General features: G+C 36.9%; 1 protein-coding gene across 4 annotated transcripts in view; it reads right to left on the bottom strand.

Annotated features, from left to right (window-relative positions):
* Nucleotides 1–20,650, bottom strand: part of REV3L (REV3 like, DNA directed polymerase zeta catalytic subunit) — a 187,375-nt gene that overhangs the window by 42,982 nt on the left and 123,743 nt on the right. For all 4 annotated transcript variants that reach the window (XR_009521942.2, XM_060030078.2, XM_060030079.2 and 1 more), the window contains 4 exons: nucleotides 16,077–16,269; nucleotides 14,808–14,919; nucleotides 8,961–9,076; nucleotides 5,376–5,494 (listed from right to left, as the gene is read on the bottom strand). Coding sequence is in view for 3 of the 4 variants with exons in the window: in XM_060030078.2 (XP_059886061.1) it covers nucleotides 5,376–5,494; nucleotides 8,961–9,076; nucleotides 14,808–14,919; nucleotides 16,077–16,269 (540 nt within the window). In the remaining variant the exon portion in view is untranslated. The remainder of the gene's footprint in view (nucleotides 1–5,375; nucleotides 5,495–8,960; nucleotides 9,077–14,807; nucleotides 14,920–16,076; nucleotides 16,270–20,650) is intronic.

Raw genomic sequence — 20,650 nt, 5'->3', positions numbered from 1 at the left:
CATGTTGTCCTGCAGCTCTCTCATTATGGGAAAACTTGAAGTTTGCCATGTAAGTTGACCTATAAGGATTAACTAGGGGATTCTGTGATCTCAAACTAAACTTAAATTTTAGAAATTGGTCCCCAATATCTGAGGCAGATGGCAGACCTATGTTCTGAGTTGATTTTATTTCAAATAGAACTATGTCATAAATTGGATTAAGACTAAAATATTATGACCTTATAGCACCCACTCTACTTTGGATCTTCTTAGTGTCACAGAAGCATGAAAATGGTCACCTATAATCCCAGCTGTGAGTAAAATTAAAGGAAGGAAACATGAACTCTAAAATTAAGATGATCCACCTTTAGAATGTTCCAATCTTTAGAGTGATTTACTCCATAAGTTGACAGTGAATCTAAAACTATGAATTAGGAGTTTGTTACTTGTTTTAGAAGGCAATCTGAGTAAGTTAAACATTGGAAAAATGTACTATGTAGATCAAAGTCAGAATTGATAGAGGAAGAAAGTGTTATAGTCCTTGGCCGTTTATTTTACTGATAAAGGAATCAGCGGATAGAGGTATGGTTACACTTTTCCATTCACAGAGTCAATGTGCAGTACCCAATGGTTAGTCACTTCAGAAACAAATTATTCAGAATGGGGAGAGGCAATCAGAGAATTAGTGCAAGGGAACTGAGAAAAGTGGAAGGAGACCATAAGGAAGCACCTGTGCCCTATTACCCTCTATCACCTTATTCCTGCAGTTGTTCATCATTTCCCCTGTCTTCAATTAAAAATTTTGGTTGACATAAACTTTCTATAGAAAAATACACAAATTTAAAGTGAACAACTCATGAATTTTTATGTATACATCCATGTAACCACCATGCATATGAAGAAATTTTTAGGACACTGGAAGGCTCCCTTGTGCCCTTTCCCACTCAATACTCACCAAAGTTACAGATTAGTCTTGCCTATTTTTAAACTTCATATAAATGGAAACATTTAATATGTACTATTATTTATCTGGTTTCTTTTGGTCAACATTATGTTTGAGATTCATCTATTGTTCAACGTGGCAATATTTCATTCTTTTTCATTGCCATGTGGTATTTTTTGTTTCAGCTGCTTACTCTGCACCCTAATACACACCAATTATTGGTGACAAGTCTATCTCCTTTTCTAGAGTGTTCGACAGCAAGAACATCTCTGTACTTCCTTCCCACTCCCTCCTCACTCTGCACCAAGACTCAACAGTGTTTCCTCTAAATGTATATATCATTTATGTCTCATCTGGCTCTTATATGCGTATGGGGTCAGTGATAGATGCCCTATCAAAGCCATATAATATATATGGGATATGTGTGTATATACATACATACACAGACATATACTCATTTTAAACATGCTCTCTGTTCTCAGAGAGCTTATTTTATATATTTTATTTTACACATGTTTTACCTTATATATGCTTAAAATAAAATATACAAAATAAGACAGAGAGCATGCCCACAATCCTGATTCTTAACCCCATACTAGCTATGAGGCTTTTAGGCAAGTCACTTCTGTGAATGTCAGTTTTCTCATCTTGAATAATACCTCACTACTTTCTTGTCTTACTTATCCTGCAAGTTTGTGAGTATCAGAAGTCAAAAATGACAAGTCTATAAAAGTGCCTTATAAATAAGACAAAATATGAATACAAGGGAGCGTATTATTTTACCTAACAGATGCTTATTGACAGACTGATGCTGTAATAGGGAATATTAGAACCAGATTCCAGTGTTCCAAACTGAGATGCAGGCCTACATGCTTGTGTGGAAGCATCTGACCTTCCTAGTGACTCTGTTGGGAGTGTTCTTCACTATCTTATCTGACAACTCCTTCGTAGCATCTGATTCCTCTGTCTGATCCTCAAAATATTTTCATTCACAAAATTGTGCTTGGCTCAATCCTGATCGCTCTCTCCATTCACTTCTTGGTGAGCTCAACCACACTCTCATGTGACTTCCAAGACTGTACCTCTAATCCAGACTCTACCCCACATTTGAGACTTCCCTATTGAAATGTCTGTTGAGTATCTTTCACCTGGATGACTGATACCTCATGCTCTATATCCTTAATCTTCATTTTCCCACCTAAACATGATCTTAAATCATCTATGCCAGAACCCTGACAATCATTCTTGACACCTCCTCCCCTTCATCTTTTTGTACATCCAATTCTTGTGGATTTACTCTCTAAATTGTTTTGTGAATTGCTATATCACTGTCAGTTTTCATTTGAGCTACTTCAATAATGTTCTCACTGGTTTCCTACCTCTGGTCTTGCCCCCTTCCACACTGCTACCAGAAAATAAGTCTCAGAGGTAATTCACATCAGTGCCTCCATATCACCTTAGCCACTCTGACGATCATACTCCAAGACCTGTGATTACCAGTAATTGTACCCTCTCCATAATCTCATGTAACCCATCCTCCAACCACCGTCTCCTTCCGGGTTACTCCCCCTGGTGCCCTGACCTCTTTGCTCCTAACCTAGCTCAAATTCCACAGTCAGTCATTATAATCCCAACCTTGCACTAACATTCAGTTCCCTGCCCCCTCTTGCTTCCTTTTAATTAATTAAATTTTAGTAAAGCCACAACCCTTTGCTTCTGAGCTGTGCTCAAATCTAACCCTCTGTTACTCTGCACTTATATCTGTGAATTTGAACACAGCTGGCAGGTATCTCTTTAATTTGCTCATACAAAGCTCAAATGGGCTGTCAATGCCTAGCTTCTATATTTTCTTAATCACTCTCAAATTCTCCTAAATAACTCTTCTCTCCTCAAACCCAAAGAGCCTGAAGCTCTTGAAACTGAAGCAACCAGAAGAGAACTTCTCATCCTCACGGCTACCCACCTAACAACATCTGCACCCAGATAATCTGCCTGCTAAAATGGAGGAACCAGCTATACCCTTAATCTTAATTTGATCTAAACCGAGCCCCAAATCTGTACATTAGAGATGGCATTCCGTAATATTTGTTGAATTGAATCAGATATATTTCCAACCTAGTTTGCAAATTCTTGTAAGGCCTGGATTAAGTTGATATCCAGAAGGCCTCTAAATGTAATCCTCTGGGGAAGAGTCATTTATTCTTTCATTCAAGCAGTCGAGTATATCATGAGCACTATTTCAGAGGCACTTTGTTACCGAGGATTCAAAGTCTGGAGGGAACAGCAGAAATTCTATGTTAAGCAGGAGAGTGAAAACTAGTATATTAAAAAACAAATTTAAAAAATTTAAAAATCCAAAGTAGCATTAAAAAAAAGGTATCCATTCAACTGTAAATTGTATCTGGGGGGTGCAACTGTTGTGGAGATGTTGGATTTCACTTTCATTTTACATACTCTTCTGCAATTTTTAGAGTGAATATAAATTATTTTTAATAAGGAACATTAAAAACAAACTATAAATATTTAAGAAAACAAAGAGCTAGAAACAGCTAAGTGTCATGAGGGAGATACAGATAAAAGAAATAAAGATAAAAAAGGAGTTTCTGGAACTGTTTAAATCCAGAAAAAATAGTTTGAGGGCCTCTAATATGAAGAAACTCTTAGGGCCAAAGTCATAACCCTTAAAATCCTATACCACCTAGAGATACAAGACAGTACTTCCCACAAGTTCATTCAGGATTTCACGGAAATTTCCAAATTGCCAGGAGTACTTAGGGTTAGGAAAAAAGTGATAATCTAATATGGCACATCTAGGAAGTGGGGGTGGTGGTGGTATAAATTACCTGACTCGTAACTTTTTCACAGTTGTTCTGCACAGATACAAATAAAGATCAGAGATGGTATATATGTAGTCTAGAATTAGAGAGAATTTCCAGTAAGGACTAAAGAAAGCCCTAAACTCTGAAAAAATATTTACTCTCTAATTTGTGATTTTTTAAGCTAACAGTTGATAATTGCTATAGTTGCCCTTTGGATCTTCAGGAATGAAAAGATCCCTAAAACTAAGTAAGACTCAATAATTTAATTTTGTGTTTATATACTTAATTTATGTGTTCATTCAGGCAGTATCGGAGACTGAAGTTTGAAATACATAATGGAATATACAAACCAAATACATCACACAATCTCTGTACCTTCCATATCCTATGCCGTGTCACTAGGAATTACAGTGGACCCTTGAACAACACAGGGGTTAGGGCACCAACCCCCATGCAGTTGAAAATCTGTGTATAACTTTACAGTTAGCTCTTTGTAGATGCAAATCTGCATTGCAGATTCAACCAACCCGTGGATCATGTAGTACTGTAGTATGTGTTTATCAGAGAAAAAAAAAATCCACCAATAAGTGGATCTGTGTAGTTCAAACCCATGTTGGAAGATTCTTGTGCTGACAATATTTTAAGAACAATAGGATAAAAATTATCCTCAAGCAGATACATGTATGGTACATTTTCAAATTAGATAAAATGTGAGCATAACTTGAAGCTCATGGTGCAGAGAGAAAATAAAAATGGGAATACCTAAATTTTATATAAAGAGCATATTTTCTTATCTGGAAGAATTACTCCATGATTGGTCCCAAAAGAATTGCAGAGGGCATGCTTGGAAACTCAAATTTTTATATAAATCTAGAAGAGCCAGAAAAGATCACAGCGGATAATGAGTATAATAGAAAGAGAAAGTATTTTCAAAGGGAAGTAGTTGAAGAATAGAGTTCTCTCTTAAAGTTAAACATTTTATCTGATATTACAAGTCCAAAATCTGAGAATAGAGCAATTTATTGTAGGTATCTTTTTTCTTACATTTTTGGTGACAGAATTATTTCTCTGAGTGATTGCATATTAATAACATAGTTTCATACTACCAAAAATCCTTACCTGGGCCCCCAAAGACTCAACTGGATGCTGCTATTAACTATTGCCAAGTAATGTGTTTCCAATTGACCCAGGTTTTAAATATCCCTAGTTCAAAAAGTTCTTTCCTATATCTAGACTAAATTTTTCTTACTGTAATAAATCAAAAAGGTCAAGCTGAGTTTATCTGGCCTTGAGTGTAAAAATGATTTAAGAGCAAAAAATGATGAAATTACACAACATTCCATACATACAAGATAACATTTTATGATAGCTGTAGACTTTTATAGCCACTGCTATTTGTGCTTAGACACAAACAGGGGAAAAAAAATCATCAATAACAAAGCTAAATACTTCTATAGCTTTGCATTTTAGAAAGTAGTATTTATTTTTGAAACTCTACTTAAGTATAATAAAAATAATTCACAAATAAGCATAAGCTATATAGGAAGCTATACTAATATTCTATAATGATTAAAATCACTATATATTGATCTAATCTCTTATTTCCAAACCAAATTTCAGATAAAGTACCTTACCTCATTTCTCATGATTCTCCAAAGATTTAATGTAATTCGGCCAACAATATTTATCTCACTCATTGTATCCGACCCATAGTCATCTCTTTCGGCTGCAAATCTATTCTCAACTTTGTCATCTATAGAAATGAATATAGGTTGCATCAGGACTCACAGAAACCAAATTTCCAAGCAAACCATGCAAAAGAAAATGAGAATAAAAATTCAAGATGAAGGTTAAAGATTAAATGTAATTCATAGTTTATTTTGTATTAGGTTTAAGAGAAAAATCATTATTTTGACTAATAAAACAATTTTTCTTTCCTCTTTAAGTTATAATTTTGTGAAATAAATGTATCTGAAAACTGTATATATTTTTCAACAATAAAAACACATATATACACTTTTTAAAAAATTAAATGCTTTTCTCTTTAAATATGATAATTACTGATGCTATTTGTTTTTTAAATAAATTTATTTATTTTTGGCTGCATTGGGTCTTCACTGCTGCACACGGTCTTTCTCTAGCTGTGGTGAGTGGGGGCTACTCTTTGTTGTGGTACGTGGGCTTCTCATTGTGGTGGCTTCTCTTGCTGCAGAGCATGGGCTCTAGGCACATGGGCTCAGTAGTTGTGGCTCGCGGGCTTTAGAGCACAGGCTCAGTAGTTGTAGCGCACAGGTTTAGTTGCTCCACGGCATGTGGGATCTTCCCGGACCAGGGCTCAAACCCGTGTCCCCTGCATTGGCAGGAGGATTCTTAACCACTGCGCCACCAGCGAAGCCCTGGTGCTATTTTTATGAATACCTAACACCACATCATTTCTTTGGTGTTTGGATGAAAAATATTTATTATTAAACTGGTCATTTCTTGGGGAAAAAAATGGTAGAATTTTTAACCTAAACAATTCTCTGGGGCTTCCCTGGTGGCACAGTGGTTGAGAGTCCGCCTGCTGATGCAGGGGACACGGGTTCGTGCCCCGGTCCGGGAAGATCCCACATGCCGCAGAGCGGCTGGGGCCGTGAGCCATGGCCGCTGGGCCTGCGCGTCCGGAGCCTGTGCTCCGCAACGGGGGAGGCCACAACAGTGAGAGGCCCGTGTACCAAGAAATGAGGCTTGTGTCACATGTTGAAATGATAATATCTGAATATATTCAGTTAAATATAAAATATAAATAAAATATATAAATATATATATATAAATATATATAAAATATAAATAAAAATATAAATAAAATATGTCCTTAAAAAAAATCTCTGAAAATTTGTTGACATTAATTAATGATTTTCATATTCAGGGTGAAATTCTATTAACTACATATGGAGAACTAGATGAAGAGTTCCTCTTACAGTGAACAGAGTTCTGAGTCTAGTTTCTAAGTGATGATTTTATCTAGAATTAGAAATTAAAATTTGTTTCTCCTATATAACACTGGGTACACATGAATGTTGTTGATAGAGGCTCTAGAATAATAAATATATTTACCATATTTGAATGTCTGTTATGTTCTAAGAACTTTACTAACATTATTTATTTTATTTTAATACAGCCACTTTATTATGTTAGTATCATTTTTATTTTGCACTATAGTACATTCTACTCAGAAATGTTTTATCTTGTCCCAGGCCAAATAGTAACAAAACCAGTATTCTAAACCTGGGTTACCTGACTCCAAAGACCATGTACACAAACCTACTGCTCGTCTTTATTTTAAAAACATAATGTTTAAGAGATTTTTTTCAAGTGTACACCATAGTGATTCAGTATTTTTGCAGATTATATTCCATTATAGGTTATTACAAGATAATGGATATAATTCCTTGTGCTATTCTGTATGAAACTAACACAATATTGTAAATCAATTTAAAAAAAGTTTAAAAAAGTGTTGTGTTTTTCCTTTCATTTTTTCATTTAACAAACACATAATGTTTACTATGTTCTCAGGCACTGTTCTAAGTATTTTATTATAGCAGTATGAGATAAGTTCTGTTACGTCCCTATTCTACAGATGAACAAATTGAGGTATCGATAAGTTAAGAAACCTATCCTGTTGGATGTCTGAATCCTGCTGGCCAGGATTTGAACCCAGGTGGTCTTTCTCCAGAATGTGTGCTTTTTACCATTGGTGCTCTTTACTATGCCTTTCTACTGCATACCCTTTCTACTGCATGCCCTTTCTACTGCACCATGTTGCCTCATAAAAAAGGTTTCAGCAGTGTTCTAAAAGGACAGGAGCTTTCATTCATTATTCTGAAGTCATATACCTTAGTCATTACAATTAATTAATTAAAGTGCACTGAACACCCATGCTACCTATCCTGAATGTTCAGAAACCTATGCCCAAAGAAATGTTGAAAAAATTGAGATATATCACTATTCCTATCACTCAAGGGACAGAGAAGCTACAAACAATTAATGCAATGAAAAACTAAAAGCAGCTCTGCCTTTTTTTCTAAACTTTTGCAAAGCTCAAAATATTTACTGTCCTTGAATCTTCTTCAACTTCAACTTTTCCCTTTCCATTTACCAACACTTTAGATATTTTATTGACTTCATAACCCCTTTCAGGAGGTATCTTGATTGGTTTTACTAATTTTGTATGTGATCTTTACGCCTCCCAAAGTATATGCTACTTTGTCCTAGTCCAACTTGGGGGGGGGGCCTTTAAAACAAAGTTATTAAAAATACAGTAACTATAAACAAAACATAATTTAAAAAATGCTTTAAAAAGTAATTTTGGGGCTTCCCTGGTGGCACAGTGGTTAAGAGTCCGCCTGCCGATGCAGGGGACATGGGTTCGTGCCCCGGTCCGGGAGGATCCCACATGCCGCGGAGCGGCTGGACCCGTGAGCCATGGCCACTGAGCCTGCATGTCCGGAGCCTGTGCTCCGCAACGGGAGAGGCCACAACAGTGAGAGGCCCGCGTACCGCAAAAAAAAAAAAAAAAAAAAGTAATTTTGGTATGAATATTATTACTGCCCCTCTCTTCAATTAGAATCACACTATTGGGGAACAGCCTTCAAAATTCATGTAATTTTTTAGCCTGACACCCAAATAAAAAAAACAGTTAGTGTTCCTCTACCATCTCCTCATTCCTCACCAAATGGATAAAACATAGAACCAGACAAATAAAATAAAATTATGGTATATCAAGTCAAATGTTATGTGCTTCATAATGATTATAAAGACTTTCTCATAATGCAGAAAAATATTTATGTTAAAATGCTGGATAGGGCTTCCCTGGTGGCGCAGTGGTTGAAAGTCTGCCTGCCGATGCATGGGACACGGGTTCATGCACCGGTCTGGAAATATCCCACATGCCGCGGAATGGCTGGGCCCGTGAGCCATGGCCGCTGAGCCTGCGCGTCTGGAGCCTGTGCTCCGCAGCGGAAGAGGCCACAACAGTGAGAGGCCCGCATACCGCCAAAAAAAAAAAAAAAAAAAAGCTGGATAAAAATGGGATATATGTATGATTAAAGTTTATAATGGAGTTATGTATATCTAGAACTTACACAATTTAGTATTAAAAATCAGGCTAAAACAATAATCTTGTCTTTATTTGTAATTTGCCCTGTAGTTAACAATAAAACATTCATAGTGCTTCCTACCTGGCACCCGAGAGATCATCTGGCATAAGTCAACACTCAGTGCAGCAGCCCTCTGTAAGAGGTAACCCCAGGAATGCATCTGAATCTCATATCCTAGCAGAATATCAGGATCATACCTAAAGAAGGAATGAAAAAATTAAACAAGGACCACACGTTTGAACCTTTAAGCAGAAGAACTACTTCTTTATGATATAAATTACAAAATTAAAAATCTACATTTTATAATGTTTCTCAGGTGGAAAAGGGTGATATAGTGGTGCCTATAGAATTTCTTTAGAGGAAGGGGTGGGGTGGTTAAGTTCTTAGTTCAAAGCTACTTTTGTAAAAGCAAAAGTAGTTTTTACTTAGATTATGTATTTACTTGATATGACTTGGCAAAGAGGCTGCTAAAAATTGGGGTGGGAGGCAGGCATTACCAGTAAAGTGTATGAGTGAGGGTATAATTGAGATATAACGTGGGTAGGGGCAGGGTGAAGTATGAGGGCACGTGTGGATACTGTATTTTGAAAATGATCCCCCAGGTCATTTTGTTGTCACTTCTCTACCCCTCTCCCTCTACTGTCCTTAAACAGTTGTAATGCTGAGGAAAAAAATGAAAATTTCTTCCTTTTCCCTCTTAGTAAAGACTTGGTCCTCACATAAAGTAAGGCCTCTGTAACGATAAGTTCGTCCTCTAAACTTAAGAGGAAGGTGACTCAGTTTAATGGAAGAATTAAATATTAATAGGGGTGAGATTAATGTGGGGAAGCTAAACATCAGAAACTAGGTGAAAAATACGCTCACTGTGGTCACACAGTTGCACTGGTAGAACTGAACTGACGATCTGCATCCACCTTAGAAGGAGCTGCTTTGTGCTTCTTCTGAGGACTTCCACCGTGACCACCATAAAAAAGTCTGATTATAGTACAAAGGAAAATAAGCATGAAGATTTACTTCAATGGGAAAATGGTGTGGGCAAGAGAAGAACTGATTACAGTCTTAGGTGGAGAACAAAAACTTTTGAGAGTGAAAACTACTGTAATGCTATCAAATTAGAAGTTCCAAATTACTCTGATTATTGTACCATTATTCATAAAAGCCAAAAAAGTAGAGTGAAAGATCACAAAAATTTATAAAGCTGGGTTTTACGTAACTGCTTATAAAGTCACTCTGAATTATGGGATGAGCAGCCTGTCCATATTACATCACTTAACACTATTAAGTTTCACCAATGTCTACAGTTATAGATTACCCCAGTTTACTAATGTAAGCAATATATGGCTACTCAGCAAGTCTGTGGTAACAATGGATCATGGGAAGACCAGATCTATTTTTAGAACTGGTTTGCTAATATTTTATCATACTTTCATAGCTAATTTCTTTAAATGGGTATTGAATGACATTAGTTTTTACTTAGATAATAAAAATAAGAATGTCACAAAAATGTCTCCTTACTTAAGTGGCTAATGTCAAAAGAACTAGACTCAAACTTCTGCAATAATATTCTTTTCATTTTTCCTATTCCTTAAAGGCCCTATAAAATACATTCCCTAACGTAAATTTCAATATCCAGTGATCTGCTTGTGATCCATTGTTATACTACAGACTTACAAAGTAGCCTTCAAACTTGTCAGGAGAAAAAGATAACATATATCCATGTGCTTTCCTCTATATAAAAAGGACTGAAATTTCTGAGAAAACCACTTAATTTAATAAAAATGATTAATTTAACAGAACAGCCAAATGGATCTTTTCACCGACCTATAAAAGTGTTTTCTTGGTAGAAAGTGCCACGTGGCTGGTAATTCTGGAACAAAGAGCAGGATTATAACACGAGAGAGTGGGGAGAAGCAAAAGCAAGCAAGACAATATGCAACAATGAGGCAAAGGCTCAGTCTCAGAGGTTAAAAGGGTAGATTAATTCTTAAAAAGGAAGTCCAGAAAAGTCCTAGGGCTTCAAGAAAAGAGAAGTCTCCCAACACCCTTCCTGCTCATTAGTCTTCTAAAATAACATCCAATATCTCAACACATCTTTGTTGATAGCAACTTCATCAACTCTTCCATTAAAGTTAAACTCTTCTCAGAGCAGTCAAAGATGATCTGCAATGACAAGTGCATCTCCCTATAAAGCTAACTATGTAATGTCTAAATTTGAGAAACTGGGGCAGAAGTGTTAAGTGACTCTAAGGATCGTCAGGGAAAGGAGATTTGAAGGATTCCCATACACACATGAAAGAACCCATGCAGCTGACTGCATTAATACTAAGAATATTTAGAAAAGGCATTACAATTTGGTCACAGTTAACCTTGGTCTTAAGAGAAGACTTTGGAAGATTGCTGGAGTACCTATCACATACATTTCTAAACATGGGTACAACATGAAGATGATGCCAGATGATTACAGAGCCCTTCTGTTGACTCTTAAATAGTTCTTCCACCTTCTTCAACTGAATTTTTTTGATTCATGAAACATCTACTTATTTATAAGAATTATTATTCCAATCAGCTACTTGCTCTGTTGTGGTAACTGACTAATAGAGTGATTAAGTACACTTATTTTCTGATAATGTTTTGAAAGTATTTTTTTCTCAATTAACAAGTACCTATTTTATAAACTACTACTGCTCAGAGATTACCACTGAAAAAACAGAAAGCTACCCTTAATGCTTCTCTTAATGGATTTATTTCTTTTAGAAAAACTGCCATTTCAGTATTTTTCAGATCTATTATATTTATTTTTTGACCTAGAGGCTGTTTTGTTTTACAAGACTCTCAAAGCTCAGAAAACATCTTTTTCAAGTTCAAAGTCCCAAGGATTCTATATTTCTTCTGTGAAAACATTCAGTGACAATAACAAAATCTTGGTGACTTGTTCTGCAATTTTTGTAAATTTTATTCACTCTACCAGGTTTCTAAAAGTTATAGAAAGAACAAGGTTGGGTAGATAGGATTAGTAGTGAAGAACAAAACTGTGCTTCTGATGAAGCATCAGAAAAAGCAGCAAATAAGAAAATAATTTTATTTGCTTAGGCAGAAAAAAGCTGCTTTACAATTAATATTTTAGATAACCCAATAACATCTGTACAGATGAGAGGTGAGGGGGCTCTAACTAGGGGAGTAGCAATGGGCATGGGGAGGGGGAGGGGAGAAGGAATGATCTTGAAAGATAATTCTGAGGTTAAATGGATAGGATGTAATGCATGGATTAGAGAAGAAAAAAAGGTAGGACTCAAAACTTAAATTATTTAAGTTAGGGAGTCCGGGGAAATGTGAAATTAATAGTTCAAGGAAATACAGAAAGAGAAAAATGTTTGTGACAAGAAGATAATGAATTTGGTTTTACTTGTGTAATATCGCTTTGCATTATTTTATGTGTTTGCCACCTGAGCAGGTAAATATTAAGAACAGAAAAATAAAGACAATAAAACTCTTTGAGAATATGCATCTATATCTTATTCAATCTTATATTCAGCACTTAAGAACTGTACCTTACACATAGAGTTAATATTTAAGTACTGACCAGGCTAAGAGTTTTATGTGCTTTATCTCACTTAATTCTCGTATCTATTACCCCTTTTACAGATGAGGAAACCAAAGTTTAGAGAGATAATTAACTTGCTCAAGACAAAAAGACAGAGCTGGCTGACTCCCAAGCCTACGCTCTTAGCAAAACCTGTGTAGAGTAGGTGCTCAACAAATGAGGTATAAGAAGGAAATAATCTTTTAGGGAGCTGTTTGGACTAATATATAAAGGACATTACAGAATTGAAATGTTGGTATTTAAGCATTTTTCTCTTTTTCTAATAGCCATATCATCTTTTGAATAAGAACCAGAAGTTAGTTTTATTTTGTTTACTGCATTTTTCTTAACAACCAGTATAATTCATGTTATGGACATTTAAGAAAGTTACTACACTTGCAAATGATTGATAAGATTCTCAATGTTCACAGGTAATCCTATTGCTGGGAATAAACCTAACAAGGAGAAGACAAGCATACAAAGCCCAGGGACATTACTGGATATGTGCTGGCCCATAAAATGGTATCTGCCTAAAACTCTTACATGTTCCTTTTGCTAAGCTGCTTGCAGTGGGGGTACTAAAAGTACCTGACATGTTGATATCTCTATGAGAAGATAAAAGATAGGACTGACAATGGCAAGACTCAAATGGATGGGAATCCATCCAGTCACTGGTGCAATAAATAGTAAAAATACATTCCTCTTTTTTCCTCCCTAGAGTGGTGGGTGCAGCATATCATTTTTTTTATGCTTTGACATTTAATCTAATTTTGTTTCACTGAAAACGTTTTCTGGTTTTCTGATTTTCAAAATGGTTTATGTTAACCCATCTGGGATGCAATCAGATGTTGAATTAGTAAAACATCACCTTGACCTTTTTTTTTTTTTTTTTTTTTTTTTTGCAGTACGCGGGCCTCTCACTGTTGTGGCCTCTCCCATTGCGGAGCACAGGCTCCGGACGCGCAGGCTCAGCAGCCATGGCTCACGGGCCCAGCCGCTCCGCGGCATGTGGGATCTTCCCGGACCGGGGCACGAACCCGTGTCCCCTGCATCGGCAGGTGGACTCTCAACCACTGCGCCACCAGAGAAGCCCCACCTTGATCTTTAATGCAGGATATCGTCTCAGTTTTATAGGAAAAAGTTCGACTACAAAAGCAGAACAGAAAGGCTTGAGTGTAACAACACGCTCAAGGACAGCTTTTATCCATACATCAGGATCCAGAGTATTTTCCAGCCTGCTTTAGGCATTTAAAAACCTAAATCTAGCAATGGGCAATGGCTACTAAGAGTTATACTCTTGAGAAAATGCAAAAGAGATCCACTTAATTGTTTAATTTTTAAATTAAAATTTTTTTGGTTAAAAACTCTTTCATAAATTTTGACAAGATTCTACTATCAAGCATCAAAGCCAACTATCAAATGGTCAAAAGAGATTTTCAAGAAACTATGTGCACAAAAAAGTATGTACCAGATAGTCCTAAATTTATGAACAAATTACATTCCAAAGTTTTTTGGAAATACTGATTTGTTTAAAACTCAGAAAAAATTTTCTTTAAAAAAAAAAAAAAGAAAAAGAAAAGAGGTACTGAAATGGTGGCTGGCTCCCAAGGTAGAAGACTATTTAATGAATAATACAATTTAACTTTAGTACAGTTACTCATTATTTCATCACCATAGAAAAATGCTAAAATCCAACTGGGAAAGCTAGAGGCTAAGCTAATATTTCTCTTTCACTGGCCCCAAATCCTGAGAGTAGAATACTCCTTTTCTTATTCCTAATCTGCTGGAAATGGTGATGGTGGTTGGAGATGAGGGCAAAATCCTTTCCGGGCTAACTTTTCTTTCAAGGGCCATAGGAAGGTATTCGCTTCCTATTTTTTAAAATTTTTTAGTAATTTTTTTTCTTTTTTATTTATTTATTTGTGGCTGAGTTGGGTCTTTGTTGCTGCAATGTGGGCTTCCTCTAGTTGCGGCGAGTGGAGGCTACTCTTCGTCGCAGTGCATGGGCTTCTCCTTGCGGTGGCTTCTCGTTGCGGAGCACAGGATCTAGGTGTGTGGGCTTCAGTAGTTGTGGCACATGGGCTTTAGTAGTTGTGGCTCGCAGGTTCTAGAGCGCAGGCTCAGTAGTTGTGGCACACGGGCTTAGTTGCTCCACGGCATCATGTGGGATCTTCCCAGACCAGGGCTTGAACCTGTGTCCCCTGCACTGGCAGGCGGATTCCTAACCACCACACCATCAGGGAAGCCCATCACTTCCTATTTTTAACTTTCACCTATATTAATCAAAAGTAGCACAAAAGGACTCTGAACAAAAACTGGAAAAAAAATCAGAAAATACAAAACAATACCTCTTTATTATATGTGCAATTTCTTGAAAAAGTGCCTTCTCATCAGCAGCATAGGTAACTTCTAGTCCTGTAATCCCAGATCTAATAAGCAATGGGGTCTGATATCTGATATCTAAGAATAAACAAAATATTTATTACATATAATTGTTTAAGTAATATTATCCCTTACTTTTGAGTAAGACTATGCACCTAAAATACTTTAAAATGAGACAGCATTCCCCAAAGTAAATATGTAATTAGCTCAGTTTCTTGAAAATTTTCTTAAAGGTTTTCTAGTACATGTAACTGAAAATTCAAATTTCATATTTTCAATTATTTTCCTGAAAAGTCTACATTCACAAAATTCCCCAGATAACGTGTCACCCAAAAAGAAATATTATTACTTTGTTTCTTCCTACAGGAAGAGGCTTGCTTAGTGGAGAATATTTTACTCAGTGGTATGCTGGAGAATGCTTATAAGCACCTCTCCAGGAAAGAAAAAAAAAAAGCCCTGATTTGTACTTCTTGTCTATATCCAAGATGTGAAAACTTCCCACCATGGCTAATTTGAAACTACCAATGTGACATCAACTAGTTCAAAAAATTCATGAAAATTTAGCATTGGCTTGTGAACTGGTACAAGCCAGCTCAAGCACATCACTGATTAAACTGCAAATTCCTGTACAGTTTTGTTATATGTTAAGACTTCCTCCTCAATTGACTGAATTCACATATTACTATTTAAAATTGCAGAGGAACACCTGGTATTTTATAAACTGCCTTACATGGTATCCTATATGAAGTACCTCTGAACCAAAAGTGTATGTATTTAGGAAGAGATATCAACAAAATTAGAATATATCTTAAGTCTTTTATAAACCATTAACTTACAGTAGTAACTTAACTCCTTAAAGTAAAGAGAAACTCTGTATTAGCAGCAAAATACCAGCATGCATATATAAGGAAGGCTGTCCACCCAACGTACACAATTATTTGACTTCAGTATTAACAATTAGTATTTTATATAATAATATTTAGATCAAATTAGATATGCTAATTGGAAATTTTATTAAGCTCTTTATATTGTATTGTTTCTGACTTCTAACAATAATTCAAGAATAATGAATTTAGGACAAAGCTATAGACAACATTTCCTACTCCCACCTCAGCAAACATTTTACAGAGGAGTTCCTTATGCTTGCTTGGTTTAGATCTTGAGCAAAGAAACTGTGCCATTAAAAGGTTCATCCTAATGTAGGTAGGTATAAAATTAATAAAAATGAACAATACCTTGACTAGAGACTGTCTTGTCTTTATCAATCACTATTACACCTGTGAGCTCTGTTTTGTCTGTATCCAGCAGTGGAGTGTCAGATGAGATGCAGTAGAACAGAGCACAGATTGGGTCAAATTCAGGATCTGGTTCTAAGTCTCGTCTAGTTCGAGCATGTAATTCCACACTGATTAGAGTAAGATTTTGTATCTATAAAAGGAAATAAAAATCACACTTTTAAACATTTTTTTTGAGACATGCCGAAAGAAGTATGTTTCACTAAGACTCTAAGGAAATACACGTGTAAAATTACAGAAAAAAATGGTTATAAAGGACACATTCACAATTTAACACTCCACAAATTAAAACTAGATTTTTACTTCTAAGATTAGCTTAAATCAATTCACGTTTTTCTTTTAGAAAATCTGCTTACGCTGTAATTTCTTAATGACAACACACACTTAAAACTATCTGTCTAGAGTACATGCAGTGCCTCTGAATTTTCGCAATTTCTATTTGAGAAAGAGAATGACTAGTCCAGGTGGTCGTACATTCAAACCAAAGTCTGTTGATTTTACCTTTTACTTTCTACCCAGTTAATTATAGTTTTACCTATATTTTAAACGGAAAAGACAGATATTTTTTAGTTTGAAACTCCTACCTATTAATCCTCTGAGGGCTACTTAAATTTAGAGTTTTGTACATACTAGGCAGATTTTTCATTACAGTTTTTCCTGAAAACAAAAAATCATAAGAATTGTATGGTGTCAACTACACAATAGCCAGCTTTTTGCCTATGCACATTTTCTCTTTGACATATAATGCAAAAAATGTAATATTTTGCTTTTTACTTATTTTCCTATGCTAATAAAAACTCTTCTTAACTGTAATCCTTTGTTATCTTTCTAAGACAGAGTAAGAATAAACTCTGGGTAAGAAAAACAAGATATATGTTGGATGATTAATGATTACAGCTAGAATTATAGCCATCATTGTACCAGTAATACACATATACCTGGCAATGAAAAATTAGTAAACTACTGGTAATTACTCAGATCATATAAATTTAATAAAGGATTTATATTTTGTATTTATCTTGCATGCCATCTGTTGAAGAAATGTAAATGCAAGGCTCTCCTTAGTGATGGGAGTAGAATTTGGTAGATATCTTTGGAGGACAACTTAGAAATATCTACCAAAATTTTAAAAGGACAGAACAAATTAGGGGTTACCAGTGGGAAGAGAGAAGGGGAGACGGTCAAGATACAGACAGGGGATTAAGAGATAAAAAACACTATGTATAAAATAAATAAGCAACAAGGATATTTTGTACAGTACAGGGAAATACAGCCATTATTTTATAATAACTTTTTTTTTGTTTTTTTTTTTTTGCGGTACGCGGGCCTCTCACTGTTGTGGCCTCTCCCGTTGTGGAGCACAGGCTCTGGGCGCGCAGGCTCAGCGGCCATGGCTCACGGGCCCAGCTGCTCTGCAGCATGTGGGATCTTCCCGGACCGGGGCACGAACCCGTGTTCCCTGCATCCCCAGGCGGACTCTCAACCACTGCGCCACCAGGGAAGCCCTCAACTTCACTTTTATTTCGCAAAAATAGATTAAGATCCTGAACATTTCAGCTGCAAAATTATGGCATAACTTTATCTGTAAGAGGAGTTTGCATTCTACATAACTTTCCCATAGGTTTTGGGTATTTTCTTCACTTGGGTTTCATCAGAAGTTTATTACTTTTTCCTTTGCTCTTGAAATTTAGGTGTTGGATATGTCTTATGTCCATTACATTAGAACTGATGAAGCATTAGTGTTATCTGCAGAGGCAAGTAAAAGATTAAGACAATCGTAGAGATACTGTTGTTTAAAAAGCATTGCTGGGCTTCCCTCGTGGCACAGTGGTTGAGAGTCCGCCTGGCGATGCAGGGGACATAGGTTTGTGCCCCAGTCCGGGAAGATCACACGTGCCACAGAGTGGCTGGGCCCGCAAAAAAAAAAAAAAAAAAAAATTGAATCACTATGTTGTACACCTGAAACTAATATAATGTTGTAAATCAACTATATTTCAATTAGAAAAAAAGACATATCCTTTGATCTAGCATTTATACTCTTGAGAATAAGCCTGTAGATATATTCATATATGTAGCCAAAATATATGCACAAAGATGTTCACTAAAGATGATAATATTTTCAGTTTTTTATAAGTTAAAAAGACTAAAAACCTAAATGTCTATCAGTTGGGAACTGGTTACATAAATTATGTGGCTTCCATAAAAACTACAGAATGGAAAACTCTGTAGCCTTTAAAATTTTCAAAAGAATGAGCCAGATCTACGTGTCCTAAAATGGAAAGACCACCATAATACACGGATAAATGGAACGAGTGTAGTATGCTTCCATGTATGTTAAAAATGTTAAGTACATGCATAGAAAATGTCTGCAAAGAGACAAAAAATATAAAACTGTTTATTGCTTTTGGGGAAGTGGACTGCTTAGTCAGGTGGGAGAGAAGCTTACTTTTCAATGGAAATCTTTTTGTCTTTTTTTTTTAAACATCTTTATTGTAGTATAATTGCTTTACAATGGTGTGTTAGTTTCTGCTTTATAACAAAGTGAATCAGCTATACATATACATATATCCCCATATCTCCTCCCTCTTGTGCCTCCCTCCCATCCTCCCTATCCCACCCCTCTAGGTGGTCACAAAGCACCAAGCTGATCTCCCTGTGCTATGCAACTGCTTCCCACTAGCTATCTATTTTACATTTGGTAGTGTATATATGCCCATGCCACTCTCTCACTTCGTCCCAGCTTACCCTTCCCCCTCCCCATGTCCTCAAGTCCATTCTCTATGTCTGTGTCTTTATTCCTGTCTTACCCCTAGGTTCTTCATGACATTTTTTTTCTTAGATTCCATATATATGTGTTAGCATACTGTATTTGTCTTTCTCTTTCTGACTTACTTCACTCTGTATGACAGACTCTAGGTCCATCCACCTCACTACAAATAACTCAATTTTGTTTCTTTATATGGCTGAGTAATATTCCATTGTATATATGTGCCACATCTTCTTTATCCATTCATCTGTTGATAGACACTTACGTTGCTTCCATGTCCTGGCTATTGTAAATAGAGCTGCAATGAACATTGTGGTAATCTTTTTGTCATGATGTTAAATTTTTTACCATGTACATGTATGTAATAGTGCATGCATTCATTAGTAACTTTGTTATTAAGTACTTTTTAAAATATAAGAACATTAATTATGCATGTATAAGGCATATGGAATAAAACAAATTTCCAAAAATCCACCACTTTCCTTAAGAAATATGTATTGCTGTTTCTATTTTTTTAAAAAACAAGTAATATTAAAAAAAAATTAAACCAAGTAAAATGGGGAGCTAATGAAAAGAACTTTTACTTTTAAATATATACTCTCCAGGATTTATTCTTTTAAACGATAAGCATGTACAAAAATGTGAAATGGAAAACCTCTCTCCAAACCCAAACAAAACAAAAAAAAAACCCACTTTAATTAGGAAACAATGAACACGTGGAAAGACTATGGAGAAGCCTGAAGACAATTTCAGGTCAAAAAGAGTCTTGGAGGTTGACTTATTCATATACCAGGCCAAACTGCACACTCAAATTTTGCCTTTTTTTTCCTCGACATAAAATGCATTAGTGTTCTTAGGGGCATTTTTTTCTAAGCCAACATATGGAATGAAGAGATGGAGAGAGAGATGTACTAAGTGTTATCAGTAAAGACATGGGTAAGAAAGGGACAAGGGGGGCAGAGTCAAGATGGCATAATAGGAGAACGTGGATTTACATCTCCTCAAAGCTAGGGCACCTACCAGACACCAGTGGGGGACTATAGACACCTAGGGCATGGGAGGAACCCCCACCGACTGGGTAGGACGTGGGGCATGGGGGGAGTGAAGGGGGAGGAGAACTGGAGGTGGCCCAGGACTGCTGCCCCTGAGGGGCGGCTGGGGAGGGGAAGGGATCCCACGACCGAAGGGGGAAATTGGGGGACCACTGGAAGGGCAGAGGATCAAAAGGGAGCATGGCCAGGCGTCCCCTGCCCACGTGGACCCCCAGGAACCTGATGAGATCCCAGGCCTGATCCTCTGCCCACCTAGGTGCCCTCTAGCTGTGCGGGTCCGGAAGGAATGGGAGGGAGGAAAGGGGGAGCAAAAGTAAAGGCTGGACCTCTGGGACCGGCTGAGGGGTGGCTCGGGGAGGGCAGGAGTTCCTACACCCAGTGGGACCCACCCATGGTTAGGGGTCCAGCGGTGATGGGGGAGACTCTGGGGGAGATGGTGCGGGAGTGGTGCAAGGAAATGGAAGGGATCAGGGCCAGCGCTTTCCCTGTCTACTTAGGCACCAGGGAGCCTGTTGGGCTCCCGGGCCTAATCCTGTGCCCTCCAAGCCTCCCTCCTGCAAAGCGGAGCCCAAGCCCCGCCCCTACACCCCCACCCAGGGCCCCACCTCTACACTCAGAGACCCACCACAATACCTGGGCCTAAACCTCACCCACACACCCTCACTCAGGGCCCTACCTCCAAACTCTGGAACTCC

This window comes from Delphinus delphis, chromosome 14 (genome assembly GCF_949987515.2).
Source record: "Delphinus delphis chromosome 14, mDelDel1.2, whole genome shotgun sequence".
In the NCBI taxonomy this organism is placed as follows: Eukaryota; Metazoa; Chordata; class Mammalia; order Artiodactyla; family Delphinidae; genus Delphinus; species Delphinus delphis.
Note: the sequence above shows the minus strand (reverse complement) of the source record. Positions and strands in the feature narration are given on the sequence as shown.